The sequence below is a fragment of the Caretta caretta genome, chromosome 3, assembly GCF_965140235.1.
Source record: "Caretta caretta isolate rCarCar2 chromosome 3, rCarCar1.hap1, whole genome shotgun sequence".
Taxonomy (NCBI): Eukaryota; Metazoa; Chordata; order Testudines; family Cheloniidae; genus Caretta; species Caretta caretta.
In genome coordinates this window covers 130,723,316-130,740,012 of record NC_134208.1, presented here as the reverse complement: position 1 = coordinate 130,740,012, position 16,697 = coordinate 130,723,316, and the positions used below count along the sequence as shown (strand labels likewise).

Below are 16,697 nucleotides of genomic sequence, written 5' to 3'. Positions count from 1 at the left end.
CGTCTGGGCTCGGCCAGGCTCCGGAGCGCCGCCGCCGACAGCCACTTGGGGGGCGGGTATCGGGTCTCCTCCCCCTGGGGAGCGGCAGAGGGCGCTGCGGGGCCGCCTGGCGGGGTGGGGCTGGCTAGTCCGGTCTGGTCCGGTCCGGTCCCCGGACTCTGGGGGCGAGTAGGACTGCTCCGGAGGCGCCGCGCAGACCGCAGGCGAGGGGACCCCTGTCGCCGCCGTTCACTCCGAACCCTAACGATTCCCCGCGAAATGGCCGCGCTCCCGTGGGGCTGCTCAGCCGCGGTGCTGTGCCTGCTACCAGCCCTCAGTGCGCTGCCGGTTCCCCTCTAGTAGAGGGTGGTTGCACCCACCGTGGTCATATTCGCCAACCCTCAGGTGCAGCAGAGTGGGGAGCTGGGGCCCTCTCTGTCCTGGAGCGGGAGGGATTTTGCTGTGTATTATAAACTCTTCATTCGGTGTCCCCCCTAGGAAAGGTGGAAATTAGTCGTTCTCTTTCTCTCCCGCCCCACCCGAGGGATCTTACTATTGCGTGTAACTTGCTGCCTTCTGTTCTGATGGTGTTGCTGTGTGTTTCACATTCTGGTTTGACACTCTCATTCAGGATTGTTTGAAATCTTCCCCCTGTTCCTTTTAGTCACTGTAGGTTTTTCTTTTTGCTTCAGCTTCCCAGGCAGAATATGAAATGTCTAGTACAAATAAAACCCATAAAATGTAACTATAATATCTTACAATTAATAGCCTAGGGGGAAAACACTTGGGATGAGGTAATAAATGCACCCTTATAAATGACAAGACATGATGCTGGTGTGATGATGGCTGTATGTTGTTATAAACTAATCTCACCTCCCACACACTAGTGGGAATTACTTAGTAATGGAAGAAAATAGGCTCAAACAAGAGAGAGATTTGCAAGTATGATTGCTGTTTAAACTGACAATAAATAACACTAATTTACTATCATCTCAATGTCTGTTAATTAACATTCACTAAATTTGTGGTTCTGTGTGGGTTCTGTCCAGAAGCCATCAACTACATCTCTATAGGCTCCTAAATCTGAAGGTGGCTACTTATTTCAGTTCCTTTCCCTTTACAGGAGACTTATTTTCCATCTGAATTCTTTAAAAAAAAATTATATAGTTGGAAAGAAATAGTAATTAAATTCCCTATCACCAACAAAAAGGTTTCTATTGCAGATACACAAACACCTCCTTTTTAAATGGAAACCTACAGTATTACTTGTTTAATCAATATTGTGATATGTACAAGATGTTATGATTGCAACTCTAGCTTTTGTAATGACCTGACTTTTGAGTGTTTGACTTCTCAGATCTAATATTACAATAATGCTAGTTTTTGCACTTAATCCTGTCTGTTTGAAGGAGAATGGGGGCGGGGGGGAAAGCACCAAGACTAAAGATAGATTCAGAGTAGCAGCCGTGTTAGCCTGTATTCGCAAAAAGAAAAGGAGTACTTGTGGCACCTTAGAGACTAACCAATTTATTTGAGCATGAGCTTTCGTGAGCTACAGCTCACTTCATCGGATGCATATCGTGGAAACTGCAGCAGACTTTATATACACACAGAGAATATGAAACAATACCTCCTCCCACCTGGATTTGTGCAGGAAATGGCCCAACTTGATTATCATGCACATTGTGTAGAGAGTTGTCACTTTGGATGGGCTATCACCAGCAGGAGAGTGAATTTGTGTGGGGGGGTGGAGGGTGAGAAAACCTGGATTTGTGCTGGAAATGGCCCAACCTGATGATCACTTTAGATAAGCTATTACCAGCAGGACAGTGGGGTGGGAGGAGGTATTGTTTCATATTCTCTGTGTGTATATAAAGTCTGCTGCAGTTTCCACGGTATGCATCCGATGAAGTGAGCTGTAGCTCACGAAAGCTCATGCTCAAATAAATTGGTTAGTATCTAAGGTGCCACAAGTACTCCTTTTCTTTTAACTAATTTATTAGATGTCTTTGTTGTCAAAGAATTTGATTCATGCCCACTGAAAGACTCTGGTTGATTTCACTGGGCTTTGGATCAGGCCCACAATGCTTTAGATACCTTGTGCCTGTCTAGTGGGATAGCAGTACTAGGGTGGTTCTAAGTGGATCAGTTAAGCAGTATATCTTTTAACTGTGGAATCTGCCCTGCTTCTCCAGCTCAGTTACACAAATAACATGTGTAAAATTCCCAGCTTCAGCATTTTTTACTGTAGAACTGTTTGTTGTAAAACTTGATTTTTGTTCCCCCTTTCCTAGTGAGGATTCCACAAAACAAGTGCAGTTTGACATTTCTAGCATCAGCCAATTTTTGAGGGACCTAAATTAATGCAATTTTTTATTATTTAGAACATATGGATAAACTGCTCTCCATTCAAATAGCTGAGCAAAATTTGTTCAACCTTTTAAAAATCTACTCCATCTCTTCTCTTCCTTCCTACACACAGAATCATGAACTTCAGACTAACAGGAATTTGTTTGAGAAATGTAGGAACAGCTGAAAGATGTGTGCATGTGTGGAATCTAGAAAGGAGATTGGAACTCTATTTTAAAGCAGAATGGCTTCTTGAGTCTGTGATGACTGTAACTTGATCTGTACACTCATATGCCCTTGTGGAGTCCCACTGTATTCAGTAGGGCTCCACAGCACAGAGAGAGGCTCTCCCCTTCATGCTGCAGTGATTTATCGTTGCAGTCCTCCACCCTCATCTTCAATAACTTCAGCTTCCAAGTTGACATCCTGTCCGCCCCTTAGCTTCCTTCCTCTCCTCACCATCTTGTTATACCTTCAGGTCTGGATCTCCATTTTTCCAAACAGTCGCTTGCTTGACTTCAGCTTCACCAAGGATCGCTCCTTCTCATTACTACTGCATCGCCCATCTGCTTCCTTTGCTCTGCACTGCCATCTGCTCCTTCAGTTTTTCCCAATCCATTCATGTTCAAGACTTAACATCTCTGTCCTCCCTTTCCTTTTTCAGCTCAGTTGTTGACCCCTTGACTTCTTTACCCTTCTTACCCACTGCAGGGTCCCTCCCTCTTACTTCTAATCCTTTGATGAGATTTCTCGCAGTCACCCTTTTGTCCTGTTTTCTTGCCACTGAAATGGAGGTTTCTCATCTGCTTTCCTCTTACCTCTCAGGAACATTTCCTCAGTGATATCTGAGGCATAGGCGCCAACTTCCACTGTTCCTGGTGGGCGCTCAAGCCCACCCTGGCCCCGCCCCTGTACCGCCCCCATTCCGCCCCTTTCCCAAAGTCCCTGACCCCTTCCTGCCCCCATTCCACCCCCTTCCCCCAAGTCCCCACCCCTGCCCCGCCTCTTCTCCGCCTCCTCCCCTGCGTGCGCTGCATCCCCACTCCTCCCCTCCCCCTTCTGAAAAGTCCTAAGTGCCGCCAAACAACTGTTTGGCGGTGGGAAGTGCTGGGAGGTAGGCGGAGGAGTGGGGATGTGGCACGCTTGGGGGTAGGGCGGGGGGGAGGGCAGCTTGGCTGCTGGTGGGTGCAGAGCACCCACTAATTTTTCCCTGTGGGTGCTCCAGTCCACGGAGTCCGTGTCTATGATCTGAGGGACTGTAAGAAGTGCCCAGGAAATCTCCTTATAGCACCCTCCCTTCCTCCTGATTAGGGGGATGGAACAGCTCCAGTACGGGGAGAGGCTAAAAAGACTGGGCCTGTTCATCTTAGAAAAGAGATCACTAAGAGGAGGATCTGATACTGGTCTATAAAATCATGAATGGTGTGGAGAAAGTGAATAGGGTAGTGTTAATTACCCCTTCACATAACACAAGAACTAGGGGTTAATTAAATTAATAGGCAGCAGATTTAAAACAAACATAAGGAAGTACTTCTTCACACAATCACAGTCAACCTGTGGAACTCATTACCAGGGGATATTGTGAAAGCCAAAACTATAACTGGATTAAAAACAGAATAAGTTCATGGAGGATAGGTCCAACAATGGCTGTTGGCCAAGATGGTCAGGGATGTGGCCCCATGCTCCAGGAATCCCTAAACCTCCAACTACCAGAAGCTGGGACTGGATCAGGGATGGAGCATTCAAAATTGCCCTGTTCGTTCCCTCTGAAGCTTGAGGGACTGGCCACTGTCAGAGACAGGAGACTGGGCTATGTGGACCAGTATGGCAGTTCTTATGTTCTCCTGTTGCAGTATTTCCAAACCGAGGTGTTCAAATCTCATGAGTCAAATGTCCAAAAATCACAAGTGGCTTAAAAATCATGAGACCAAAAGTGAAACAATTTGGATTTTTTTCATTTATCTTCTGCTGTTGGAGCCTTTAGCATTGACATTTTCAAAGTTTTTCTCTGCAAACATTAGTGCTAGAAACTAATGTTTTAAAAAATGAAATATGAGCTTCTGACCTCACATGAATCCAGAAGCTGTGGCTTTGAGAGACACCAAGTAGTGTGACTTGTGATAAACTCAGAAGAGTTAGTAATACTGCAGTTGCCCCTACTTAATTATGGCCTCCTCACTGTCTCCTACTTTCCCCAAAAAAACAAGGAATGTACACACACACACACACATCATCCTTAACATGAAGTTGAGCTTGTAGGCGCTCAGCACTGCCTTTTGCTCCTCATGCCCTGACAGAGTGTAAGAGTTCCCAAAACTCAGACATTAGAAAACCAGGAAATGCAGAGTTAATATGGCACTTCCCCCACAGCACAACCTTAACTTGGCACTAGGAATATAACTGTACCATAGCCCTCCATAAACAAACCTACCACTTACACTGTGCCCAGCGCAACTCCAAATCAGCAATCGTAGTCATGCAGTTCCATGGACTATCACCATGCTGTTTGCAGACCTATTGGTCTGGGATGTATTGCTGCTGATTGGCAGATGCTGAGGGAGGTAAGGTACTGTGTCTGCCCTATGAGCTCCTTAAGGAAGGGATCAAAGAGGTGAGAGCCAAGACTGGGTGGCTGTGTTAGCACAGGGCAGTACTAAAGGCCTATGACCTTAAATCCCTGTTAGTGAAGATTTTTGTATGTGAGTTACAGAAGTGTGTGTGGACCTGAAGCTCACAGCTGGTGAGGACTACGCTGTAGTGCTGTGAATGAGCATGGAGCACCTTCTGGACTGAAACAAATGCTCTTGGGGGGGGGAAGGAGGAGAGAAGGGAGAAAAAGTGAGCTCCTCACCTCTCCTAGTCCTGAAGAAGAGTAAAGGGGAACCTCCCTAGCCTTCCATTGCTTCTCACTTGACTCCCACTGCAATCAATCCTCAGCCATCTAGGCCCGTGTAAGGATTCAGAGAAGAACCTCCTGCTGCTCCTCTGCACCTGTTTGGCTCCTGCAGCTGCTTCTCACCTCCCAGGCTATTGGGAGGGAGACCATCTCAGGCACCCAGCAGCTGCTCTCTGGCTTTATGGAAGAGATGGGAGTTTTCTCCTGGCCTCAAGGATGGCCCTTGTGAATGCAGGAGATTTCTGTATCATCTGTGCCTAGCACTCCCTGGTACCATCAGAGTCTGGCATGTGAAGCGAAGACTGCTCTTCCCCACTCCCAGCACAAAAGTCCCCATGCAAGGCCCCTTCTCTCCTATCTCCTGCCCTTCTATAACAGCAGCAAAAGCCATCTCACTGCTCTTTGTGCTCAGGGAGATTCTCTCATCCAATATGCCCGGGCACCTGCCGTTACTTCCTGGCTCTGAGTACAAGAACAAGTGAAGATTTTCTCATCCCTGTGGTTACCCTCTTGGCCAGGGCCACTCCACAGCACTGTAGAGAGTTCCTAGGGGTGCTGCCACACTTCACTGTACCCTCTTTCCTCTGGCAGGATCCAGGGATGAGTCTAGGGGACCCCATTTGCCCTGGCTGTTTCCCCTTCATCTCTCTCCTGGCTCTGGGGAAGAGGGGGGAGGGAGAGAACATGCCTAGCCCTACTTTTCATGGATTTCTTCTCCCTGTTTCATGCAGAGAATTTGAGAGGGGGGGATGCTCAACCATTCTCCTGCCTGGATTCTGAAAAGGTATGGGGGAGAGGAGGAGGAAATTCCCAGTTCCAGTGTCTGGGAACAGCCTCCTGAATTCTTCTTTACGCCTCTCCCTGGCTCCATACTGGTATCCTGGGAGCAGGGGGACAGCTCTGTGGAGTTTGGGGAATTCCAGGCTTGTGGCTGCTTGTCTTTTCCAGTATCCTGCAATACCTGTACATTTCTCATGACAACTGTTAATATGTGCATTTTAAAACATTTTAATATAATTTTCTAAATGAGGGAGTTCTATAGCAGCATCCAGCCAATCTGAAACAGTAGCTTTGCTGTTCTGTAAAACCACCCTGCTTTTAGTGTTTGGGGAAGAGAGTGTGAACAGGGGCTCCCCGAGCAGTGCTTGAGGCCAGGAAGCAAAAATAACCATTGGGCCAGCTACATTGTTTGGCTGTAGGAAAAGCACTGTCAAATTGCACGATGTAACCAAACTGAGAAAGGCGGGATGTTTCTGTGGTCTGGCTATTCAGTCAGATAGAAATGTAACTCTTAGCTTGACAGTGTCCTTTTAAAATCTGCTGTCACCAGATAAGCTTTCTGTGGTGGCATTGGCAATGCAGTGGGTAATGGATGTGATAATGCCAAAGCTGAGTATTGCATTTTTTCATTTCTACATAGCTGCAGATTACCAAATTTTCAGGGCTTTGTTTAACGTTTTCTAGCTGAAATAAAGGCTTTAACTTATATTTATGTACCAATATATTTTATGTTATATGTACTTAATATATGTATATGTTATATGTACTTAATTTATGAACTAGCACTATTCTGTGCCCTTTTTTCCCAGCCGCTGATCTCATTTTAGGTCTTGGAGCCCCTTTTATAGATTCTTCTTTTCCTGCTTTATTTTTGAGCAGGAGGATTGATGCAGAGAGATCAGTGGCAACAGCTGACACACTTCACACACTAATACCAGTCATAGCACATATGTTCTTAGATTACTTAGGTATTGTAGCACACTGATCAATTGGAGACTGGAGAGAGAAGCAAAGATTGAAAGTTTTATAATCCTTTTAAATTTCACTGAAAAAATCGAGTGTAAGGAACTTTAAATGGCCACATCTGTATTTAACAACTGGTAGAGATTTAGGCTATGTCTACACTGGCACTTTTGTCGTGTTAACTTTTGTCACTTAAGGGTGAGGAAATCCTCTGCGCCCCCTCCCCCCCGAACGACAAAAGTTTTGACGATGAAAGCACCGGTGTGGACAGAACATCAGCAGCAGGCCCTCTGCTCCCGGTAATGAAGCTACTGCCCCTTGTCTGAAGTGGTTTTATTTTGTCACCTGGAGAGCTCTCTCCCAGTGATAAAGAGCGGCCACGCCGTTGTAAGGTGCGCAGGGTAGACATAGCCTTAATCTACTGTTTTCCCTTTCCTGTAAATTCTCTCCTCTCAATTTGTTCTTTTGGTGTTTGGTCTTTACACAAATACGAGTTGCTTTGGATAGTTTGTGTAAAATCTGTTGTTGTTTTTTTTAAGTGAGATAAGCAAGTAAAAAAAGTATACTTCTGTTTCATTTAAGTAAAAAAATCAAAATTTTTGTTTTTGTGTACAGGTAACTTGAATGGCTGAATTTTAAAATCACCCAGAACTTCACCTTTATGTGCAGGAATTGTTTGGCAAGCATGATCAAACGGATTTTAAAATAACATAGTAGTAAACAACTGTAAACTTGCTTTCATTGTAAGCACAGTAAAACAATTTTATTAGGCTTTTAGTTTCATAATTATCTGCAACACTTTAATGTTGCACAGATCTGAGTTATGCAATAGCTGTATAATGCTGCTGTTGCAGATTTTTGTGTAACTATCATTTGGTGCAGTTTAAGACTTGTGGAGTTGTGCATCTCTATAGTGCCATAGCCTAAGGCACTTTGCTTTATTTTTCTTTTATGTTAAAAAAAAAAAAAGAGAGAAACAAAATGCAAAAAACTACAGTAGTGCTAAATTAGTTGCAACTTGGAATGCAAATAAGGAAAATGTAAGAGTAAAGGTTCTAATAGCAAGGTTAACTTAGCCACATCACACATACAGTATTTTTTTATTACTTTTTAGATAGTAGCTGCCAGCAATCTCAATATAATTGGGACTTCCCCTGCCATTTGCATGCCCCTCACACATGGTTTTCAATTATGAACAAAGTCCTGGGGACTATGGGCCACGTCCATGACCACTAAAGTCTTGGAAAGACTCCATTTGATTTCAGTGGACTTGAATCAAGCCCTATTTCAGTAGCAGCTGGGGTTTTTACTGCAGTACTGAGATAGCTGTGAGTCTGTGATGCATGCAGGAGACTACTGTGCCCTTTGCTATCTCATATGCCCAGTGGTGTTGGTAGAAAATATAGCTTTTTTTCTCCCTGGAACAAAGAGTTTACAGTATACCCACCTCTGTCAGATGAGTTTGAAATTCCCACATACCTGATACAGGCAGAAAAGTTGGGTGCAGGCTATATGATGAGTTTTGTAGTATGAATAGATATACTATTTTAGTTCCTAAATGCAACATGGGAACATTTATATCTCTCTTCTTCAGGCCACCACTTGAGTTGGACCCATGCCTTTCTAGGTCTGTGAGCTACCTTTGATTGTGTTGACCGCAAGGTATTGTTGTGGTCACTGGCAGGGATGAGTGACTTCTTTTCTTTTCTGGCCAAGAGAGCACAGAAGGTGGTGCCTGTCTGCCTCAAGGGTCCTCTTGTGTTGGTTGCTGCAGGCTTCTATCTCATTATGCTTCTTGCTCAACATATTTGTGAGGTTTCTGTGGGATACATTGAGGCAACGTGAGGTCTTATATCTCCAATGTGCAGATGACTGTCAGTTTTGTTTCCATTTCATTTGAGTCCAGCCAGTGCAGTTAATTGATTTGCCTAGAGTTTGGTGCTGCTGCTGCTTGAGTTTTGATGGGTGCAAGATGGCTGAAACACAGCCCCAGCAAGACTAAGGGGACTAGCCAGAGCAATTGGATCCAGAAACTTTAACAAACTGGCCGTTGCATTTTGCACTGGGTAAAGGGTGTTTCATTCAAGGACCCTTTTTACACTTGTGTTCCCTGATTTGCACTGTCTTCCAGTTTGATTTATCCTTAGCCTTAGATGGGTTGCATCTTGGATATCTCAGAGATCACCTCATTCCTTGCATGTAATTGCAACAGTTGAAATCAGAAGTGCTTAAGTCACAACCCATTAGTTTAATTAAGAAGATGCTGGAGGCAAGGCACTTTCTCTGTGGTCCCTGTTGCCTTTCAAAGCCCATTTGTTCTGCCAAGCTCTTTTTGGTGGGGAAGGTTACGTCTATGTAATATTTGTTTATGCATGGGAAATTTGTTTAAGAATTCAATAAACAAACATTGCAAAAGTATTACATGACAGCAGAATAAAGCTTAACTGATATATCTAAGAATACCATTGGCTGGTTTAAGATATGGTCTCATTCTGTGTTTGCATATTCCCAGCAGAAAGAACTCACATCAAAGAAAAGGGATGAGTTTGAAGATATCTTGGAGGAGAGGCGGCAGTCCAGTGACCTGCGATATGCAATGAAATGTTACACTCCTGTCATTTACAAAGGACTTTCAGCTTGCAAACCAAGTGCCATTAAAAATAGTGTTGTGCAGTCTGAGCAAGTTCAGTATGTTATCAAACAGGTGAGACCAAACATCGAGTCTCTAATTCGTAGTAGGTGAAATTCAGATAGACATTGTGTGGGAGGAGGGGAGAATCCTTTTTCTAATCTCTGTCAGACAGGTTATTTATTTGTTGTTGGAAAGACCAGTAAATCAAGAACTTGAACACCACCCTTTGCTAGCAGGCAGAATAAATACACTGTTTTACCCACAGGGTTATGGTAGATGATCTCCAAGCAGTGTTTTGATTTTACAAGCATGCCAGTATGTTGCACAGTTTATCCACCCTGCTTGACTTTTTTTATGGGTCTTGAAAGAAAGCAACATTATAAAATACATAAGCATACATTTTAATGAAATTTCCTAGCTTTCTTTAAAGGAGAATGGTAAAAACAAATTGGAAACAATTAGTAAAAACAACTGTAACAACTCCTTCCCCTCATGCATCATCATCAGGTTTTGAAGCCTGAACTTTCAGCATTTCAGCACAGCCTGCTACTGCTTGAGCTACAGGACTCACTGCATTAGCTGGCAGCAAGAGAAGGCCGTTATCCCAGACTCAGGTGGGCTGCTGGATCCAGGAGGTTGTCAGTGGGAACCTGGCTTGGCTGCCTTCCTTCCGCCCCTCCCGAGAAGTTAAAGGAATTCCTGCCCTGTCTGGTGCTCCCGGATGGGGTAGGACACGGATGATGTATTAGGTCCACGGAGGGGATGGCGATGGGGACAAATGGCAATGTAGGGGAAATGACAGTTTTTAACACTTTATAACTGCTAACCAAACAAAGGGTAGGAATAAATGGTCACTTCACAGTGGAGAGAGATAAATAGTAGGGTCTCCCAAGGATCTATATTGGGATCTGTGCTGTTTAACAGCTTTATAAAATCTGGAAAAGGGGGTGAACAGTGAGATGGCAAAATTTGTAGATGATACAAAATTACACCAGGTAGATAAATTCAAAGTTGATTGTGAAGAGTTATAAAGAGATCTCACTAAACTGGGCAAAAAAAATGGCAGATGAAATTCAATGCTGATAAGTGCAAAGTAATGTACATTGGAAAAATAATCCCAACTATATGTACAAAATGATGGAGTCTAAATTAGGTGTTCTCACTCAAGAAAGAGATTCTTGGAGTCATCTTGGATAGTTCCCTGAAAACATCCACTCAATAGGCAGCAGCAGCAGTCAAAAATGCTAATGGAATGTTAGGAACCATTAGGAAAGGGATAGATAATAAAACAGGAAAATATCTAATGCCACTCTATAAATCCATGATATGCCCACATCTTGAATACTGCATGCGGTTCTGGTTACCTCATCTCTATACTTTTTCCATTTCTAATATATTATTTTCTGAGAAGGGCAACAAAAATGGTTAGGGGTATGGAATAGCTTCCATATGAAGAAAGACTAAAAAGATTGGGGTTGATCATTTTAGAGAAGAGATGACTAAAGTGGGTTATGAAACAGGTTTATAAAATCATGAATGGCATGGAGAAAGTTAACAGGATAGTGTTATTTACCCCTTCATGTAACACAAGAACTAGTGGTCACCTGATGAAATTAATAGGCAGCAGTTTAAAACAAACAAAAAGAAGTACTTCACACAATGTACAGTCAACTTGTGGAACTTGTTGCCAAGGGATGTTGTGAAGGCCAAAAGTATAACTGGGTTCAAAAGAGAATTAAATAAATTCATGGGGATAGGTCCATCAATGGCTATTAGCCAAGATGGTCAGTGACACAACCTCATGCACCACGTGTACGTAAACCTCCAACTGCCAGAAGCTGGGATTGGATGACGGGATGGATCACTCACTTTGTTCAGTTCGTTCACTTTGAAGCATCTGGCACTGGCCGCTGTTAGAGACAGGATACTGGGCTAGCTGGACCGTTGGTCTGGCCCAGTATGGCTGTTTTTATGTTAACCCTGCATGGAATTTCATGAGACAAAGAAAATGCTCTTCTCTAGCCCAATGGCTTTCTCCCAGCTGCATTTTAAAAGCTGCTGCAAACCATGGAGCTGTTAGTTTCTTTTTAAAAGGTTCTTGTGACTGTTTTTATAGTGGAAAGCGTTTTAGCAGCTGAAACATAAGGGTTACTTACCAGCTCCTCCTCTAATTTCAGTACCATCCCTTCAGCAGGGCAAGCTGCCAGCAATGCTGAAACAAGTGGTGGTTAAGCCCTTACTCAGAAATCCCCCACGCACTTGGTATGTCTACACTGCAGCTGAGAGCGAGCCTTCCAGCCCCGGGAGACAGACTCACGCTAGCTCTGTTTGAACTAGTGAATGAAAAATATCAATATGGAGGTGGTGGCTTGGGCTAGCCATCCAAGCTCAGACCTGGGGATCGGCAGGCTTGGACTTGTGTGGCTATCCCGAGCTGCTACCCCTGCTGCAACATCCACGTTGCTATTTTAGCATGCTAGCTTGAGTAGAGGTGGCATGAGTCTGTCTATCCGGGCTAGGAGGCATACTCCCAGCTGCAATGTAGACTCATCCTTGGAGGTTAATGATCTTGCCAGTTACAGTCCAGTCTCAAACATTTCTTCTTCAGACTATTGCAAGATGCTCTACTTGGGGCTGTCTTGGGAATATATCTGCCAGCTACAGCTGGTGTAGAGCACAACAGTCTGCTGTCTGAGTGGGGAAAACGTACTCACTTGAGTGAACCACCCACCATCTTTGGAATTTTCTTCCTTGGCAATTTGCTGGAACTGGTCTAGAAAATTTCAGGGTATGAGCTGAGTTGCATTTGTTTGATTTTTTTTTTTTTTTTTTTTGTGGTTTATATGGGTTTCTTGTTTCCTAGTTTTATGGCATAAGTAATTAGCTGCTGTAGGAGATATGCACTCTATAAATTAATAATTATTCATGAATGATAGGTGTGCTGGTAAGCAATTTCCGAATGAAGGAGAACAAAGTGCCTGCCCTGAATAAATAATAAAAATCTACTTCCTGTTAAATATTGATTTTTGTTTGGTGGGGTTAGAGAAGGTAGTCGCTGGTTTCTTCTGTGTTGCTAAAATAATCGGGCTGTGCTAGACTTGAAACTATTCAGGATGAAATAAATTATGTAGAGAAGGAAGTTTGAATGCATCGATTTGATAATGAAATGGCCACTTGATTGGGATGGAGGAGGGTGGGAGAAGAGAAATTTCTTGACCGTTATAGAAGTGAAAACATTACTAATAAGGTAAATAGTGTACACCTCTCTAAAGAGACATGGTTAATTCACTGATGTTCACTGCATCCTCCATGCCTTTATAACATGCATGTTCCTTATTTAGTTGTTTAATCATAAAGAGTATCTTTTAGGTTAAATGTTTTTTGAGTCAATATACTGAATAAGGAGATTCCCACTCTTTAATTCCATAGTAACAATCTCCCAAATGAAAGATTTGCAAGAATTAAAACTGAACATCAATATGCAACATTTGTAGTGATGGTTCTTTGTATGCATTTCAACTAGCCATTGCCAAAAGGATACATTACAAAGAAGTGCATGAGTAATGGAGTGGATATCCCCGGGTAACTAAAATCTTACCCCAAAAGCATTTTAAAACTTTTCTACAAATGTGTCTTAAGAATACTGGCTTTTTAAAATTAACTTTTTATTAATCAGTGAAAGAAGACCAAAGCATGCATTTGTCAGAAAGGCAATTTAATAAATCCTCTTCTAAAATGTAAGCTTCCTAAAAGAAATACAAATCTAGTATAACGTGTATATATGCCAGTGCATCCTAATGGCTTATTATAAATATAAATACAGCCTTTGTATGAAACTTATGTTTCAGAAGGTAATCACTTAAGTTACTGTGTTTCAGAGGAGTTCACGCTTTCCTTTTTTTTGTTGTTGAAATAAAACGGAATCGGTAACATTAGGTTTATGCCTGTCCTATAAAGCAGAACCCACATTTCCCCAAAATAATGTTTGAAACATTTAGAATGTATTACATTTCATTGGCTTTAATATCTTTCTCTTAGTTTGACAGAATAATAGGTATAGTTTGTGGAACAGCCTTTTAAAAAAAAATTATGGGAAATGACTTTTGATCTTATTGTTGCTTTTTATTTAGCTATCAAAAGAGATGGGTGAGTCCACTGATATTATTCAAGAAGAAGCCATTGAAATCCTGGATGAGATGGGTCACAATTTACACATAGGAGCTATTCGATTTTTTGCTTTTAGTTTGAGCAAAATATTTAAACGCCTTTTCCAGAGGGTTTGTGTGAATGAAGAAGGAATTCAGAAAGTAAGTATTGGTATAAAGGCTGACATAACTGGTGGTTATACTACTCACTCAGGCATAGACGCTCAATCTTCACCCAAATTCATAGATTCAAAAGTTTTAAAGAATAAAAGTGGCAAGGCCTGTGTTAACTAGGATTATCCTTTTCAACAATTAAAAAGGGAGAAACCTAGATGTGAATAAAGAATTCAAAGGAGAATCTAAACTCCTAATTTCAGTACACAAGTATCAGCAGATTTAAATAATTCATGCATTTTATCCCATTGTGCAGAGCTATTAGATAGGCTTGTGACTGGGACAAATTTTGAAACTGAGAAAACAGTAACTCCTAAAGATGACCTACAAAGAATTTTTTTTATTTGTGCTTGTACCCTTGATTCTGTATAAAGAGAGGCCTAACAAGGTTTTTTCTTGGTGTTTCCCTTGGAAATATCAAGAATGTCAAGTCTGATCTTTGCTTCCCCTCCCCCATCCCCCCCACCAAGGACTTGTTGGCAGGCTCAGAAGCTGCGTGTGAGCTTTTGCATGCATTTATTGAAATGGTGGGAGTAATCTTTATTGAAGATTTCCTTTCTCCAGAATATTAATTAGTCTTTGAAGTTAAATAGTTAACAAAACAAAGACACAGTCTGTCTAAATATTTTCCTCCTCTCATTCATTCAGTTTTCACTCTCTTATGATGTTACCATTTTATTAGTTCTTTGGTCAGTATAGAGTCTCACTGAACAGGGCCTGAATTCCTAATTAAATTAAAATAAAATTGCATAAGAGTAACTTCTCTATGGTGTTTGGGGAAACTTTATGAAAGAAGTTTTGTTTCTAAAAGGCATAAGCCCATTTTTTTTTCTTTAATTTATGTTTAGTAGTAGGCGCTGATAAAGAAAGGTTCTAGAAGTAAAGTTTGGACCCATGATGAAGTGGGATATGGTCATAAGCACTGAAGAATGGGATTGGTGACTAATAGAAACATGGGAACCTGGTTGGAGTTACACCATGGTGATGGGTATATGGTATGCCTGAGAGAATAAGAAGCTAGCTTATCAATATGTATTTCAAAGAATTTCACTATAATCTATATCCGTTATATCTAACTCAGTAAATATCCAAAATATATTAAAGCACTTCAGAGGGGTGTTGGAAGGAATAGAAAGTAAAGATCATGTTTCTCCATATGTTGTATGAATGCCCCCAAAATAAAATACTGAAATGTAGTGACTCATTAAGACAATCAGAACACATGTTAAATGTCAGCAGTCTTCCATGACCCATCTCTCACTATCGAGTGGTCCTGCTAGATATATGATTAAAGGGGAGTTCTCCTTTGAGAAACTCTAGATTGATATGGGGTCCAGTGCTAGTGTTACTGTAGCTCCAAGTTGTATGTCAGCAAAAACTGAAAGAATTACAGACTACTGATAAACACAAGGACCACCCTCTAATGAAATTCACTATAATGTCATCTTGAAACAAAATCCATTCTATTCTGAGATCTTGTTGGAATTTGCAGTGATAGCTTCCATGAAAGGGGTTCCCATAAATATTGTTTGTGTTTGTTCTTAGTTACAACAGGCCATTCAGGAGCATCCAGTTGTCCTGCTGCCCAGTCACCGAAGCTATATAGATTTTCTGATGCTATCTTATTTGTTATACACATATGACTTGGCTCTGCCCGTCATTGCTGCAGGAATGGGCAAGTATTTCTTTTAACAATCCATTTTCAAGATGCAGAGATGATATTATAGCAGGTGCCTGGTACTAGCTACCAGCATTAAAGTTGAAATAACTTCTGTAATAACCCCCCATTTTCATATGGTTAAAACATTCTGACAAGCTTCATTGGTGATTTTTTTTTTATAGCACGTTTGAGCAAAATCCCACTAACTGCACTTCTCAGTAATGGTGGGGGAAAATACTTATGTCACTTTAAAAAGTTGCCATGTTTTTTCCTATACATGCAGATAATTGAAGCTGGATTCTGAAACTTGTTATGTGACTATTACTTATTGAAGAGTATCCACTTGAGCAAGTTGGGCGGGAGGGGAAATTGGTTTGGAGGAGGATGATTTGGTATGATTGAATACTGGCAGCTGCATATGTGCAGTAGAACATTTTCATATATCTGTTGTGCTGTGCGTGGCTTTTTTTAAGTGCCCCTGTAAGCATCTGATCTTGTGAAAAAGGTTCTGACTGCTCCTGAGAAAAGTGAGGTTTTGGAAAAAATTTCATCTCCCGTGATGAAAATCCAAAATCTTGAAAATTTTTTGTGCAAATGAAATGCCAAGCTGCCTGGGAGCCCTGGCTCCACAGCAGCGAGCCAGGGAGCTTAGACCATGGGACTCCCGAGTAGCTATAGGTGCGTTGCTGGGAGTCTGGGAAGCCCCGGGAAGCAGGCAAGCTGTGGAGGAGGACACAGGAGCTTGGAAGTCGTGGGAGCCATGGCTCTGCAACAAGCAAACTGGAGAACTGGGAGCTTGGGTTCCCTGGTAGCCCACCAAGCAGGCTGTTTGGGAGGTGGGAGGGAGCAGGTGCGCTGGCAGGGAACCATGTAAGATTTAATTGAAAACCTGTTCTGATTTCTGTTAAGACTTGTCAAAATCAACACATTCTCACAGAACGTTTTGCTTTTGATGAATTAGCATTTTCCAGCAGAAAAAATATTGCATGAGAAAACTTTCAACCAGCTTTAGCTGAGACCTTATTATGCACTTTTCAGTATGTCAGTAGGTAGCGCTCAGTCTTAGGGACTTAACTTTGTGCTCTTCACATTCAAGGTGCTGCAGATGTGGCAATTACT

General features: G+C 42.2%; 1 protein-coding gene across 2 annotated transcripts in view; it reads left to right on the top strand.

Annotated features, from left to right (window-relative positions):
* Positions 1–16,697, top strand: part of GNPAT (glyceronephosphate O-acyltransferase) — a 38,671-nt gene that overhangs the window by 727 nt on the left and 21,247 nt on the right. The window contains exons 2-4 of one of the 2 annotated variants that reach the window (XM_048843935.2): positions 9,483–9,671; positions 13,730–13,906; positions 15,464–15,593. In XM_048843935.2, coding sequence (XP_048699892.2) covers positions 9,483–9,671; positions 13,730–13,906; positions 15,464–15,593 — 496 coding nt within the window. Of the gene's footprint in view, positions 1–9,479; positions 9,672–13,729; positions 13,907–15,463; positions 15,594–16,697 lie in introns of both variants that reach the window. The other variant, XM_048843934.2, reaches the window with a different exon arrangement.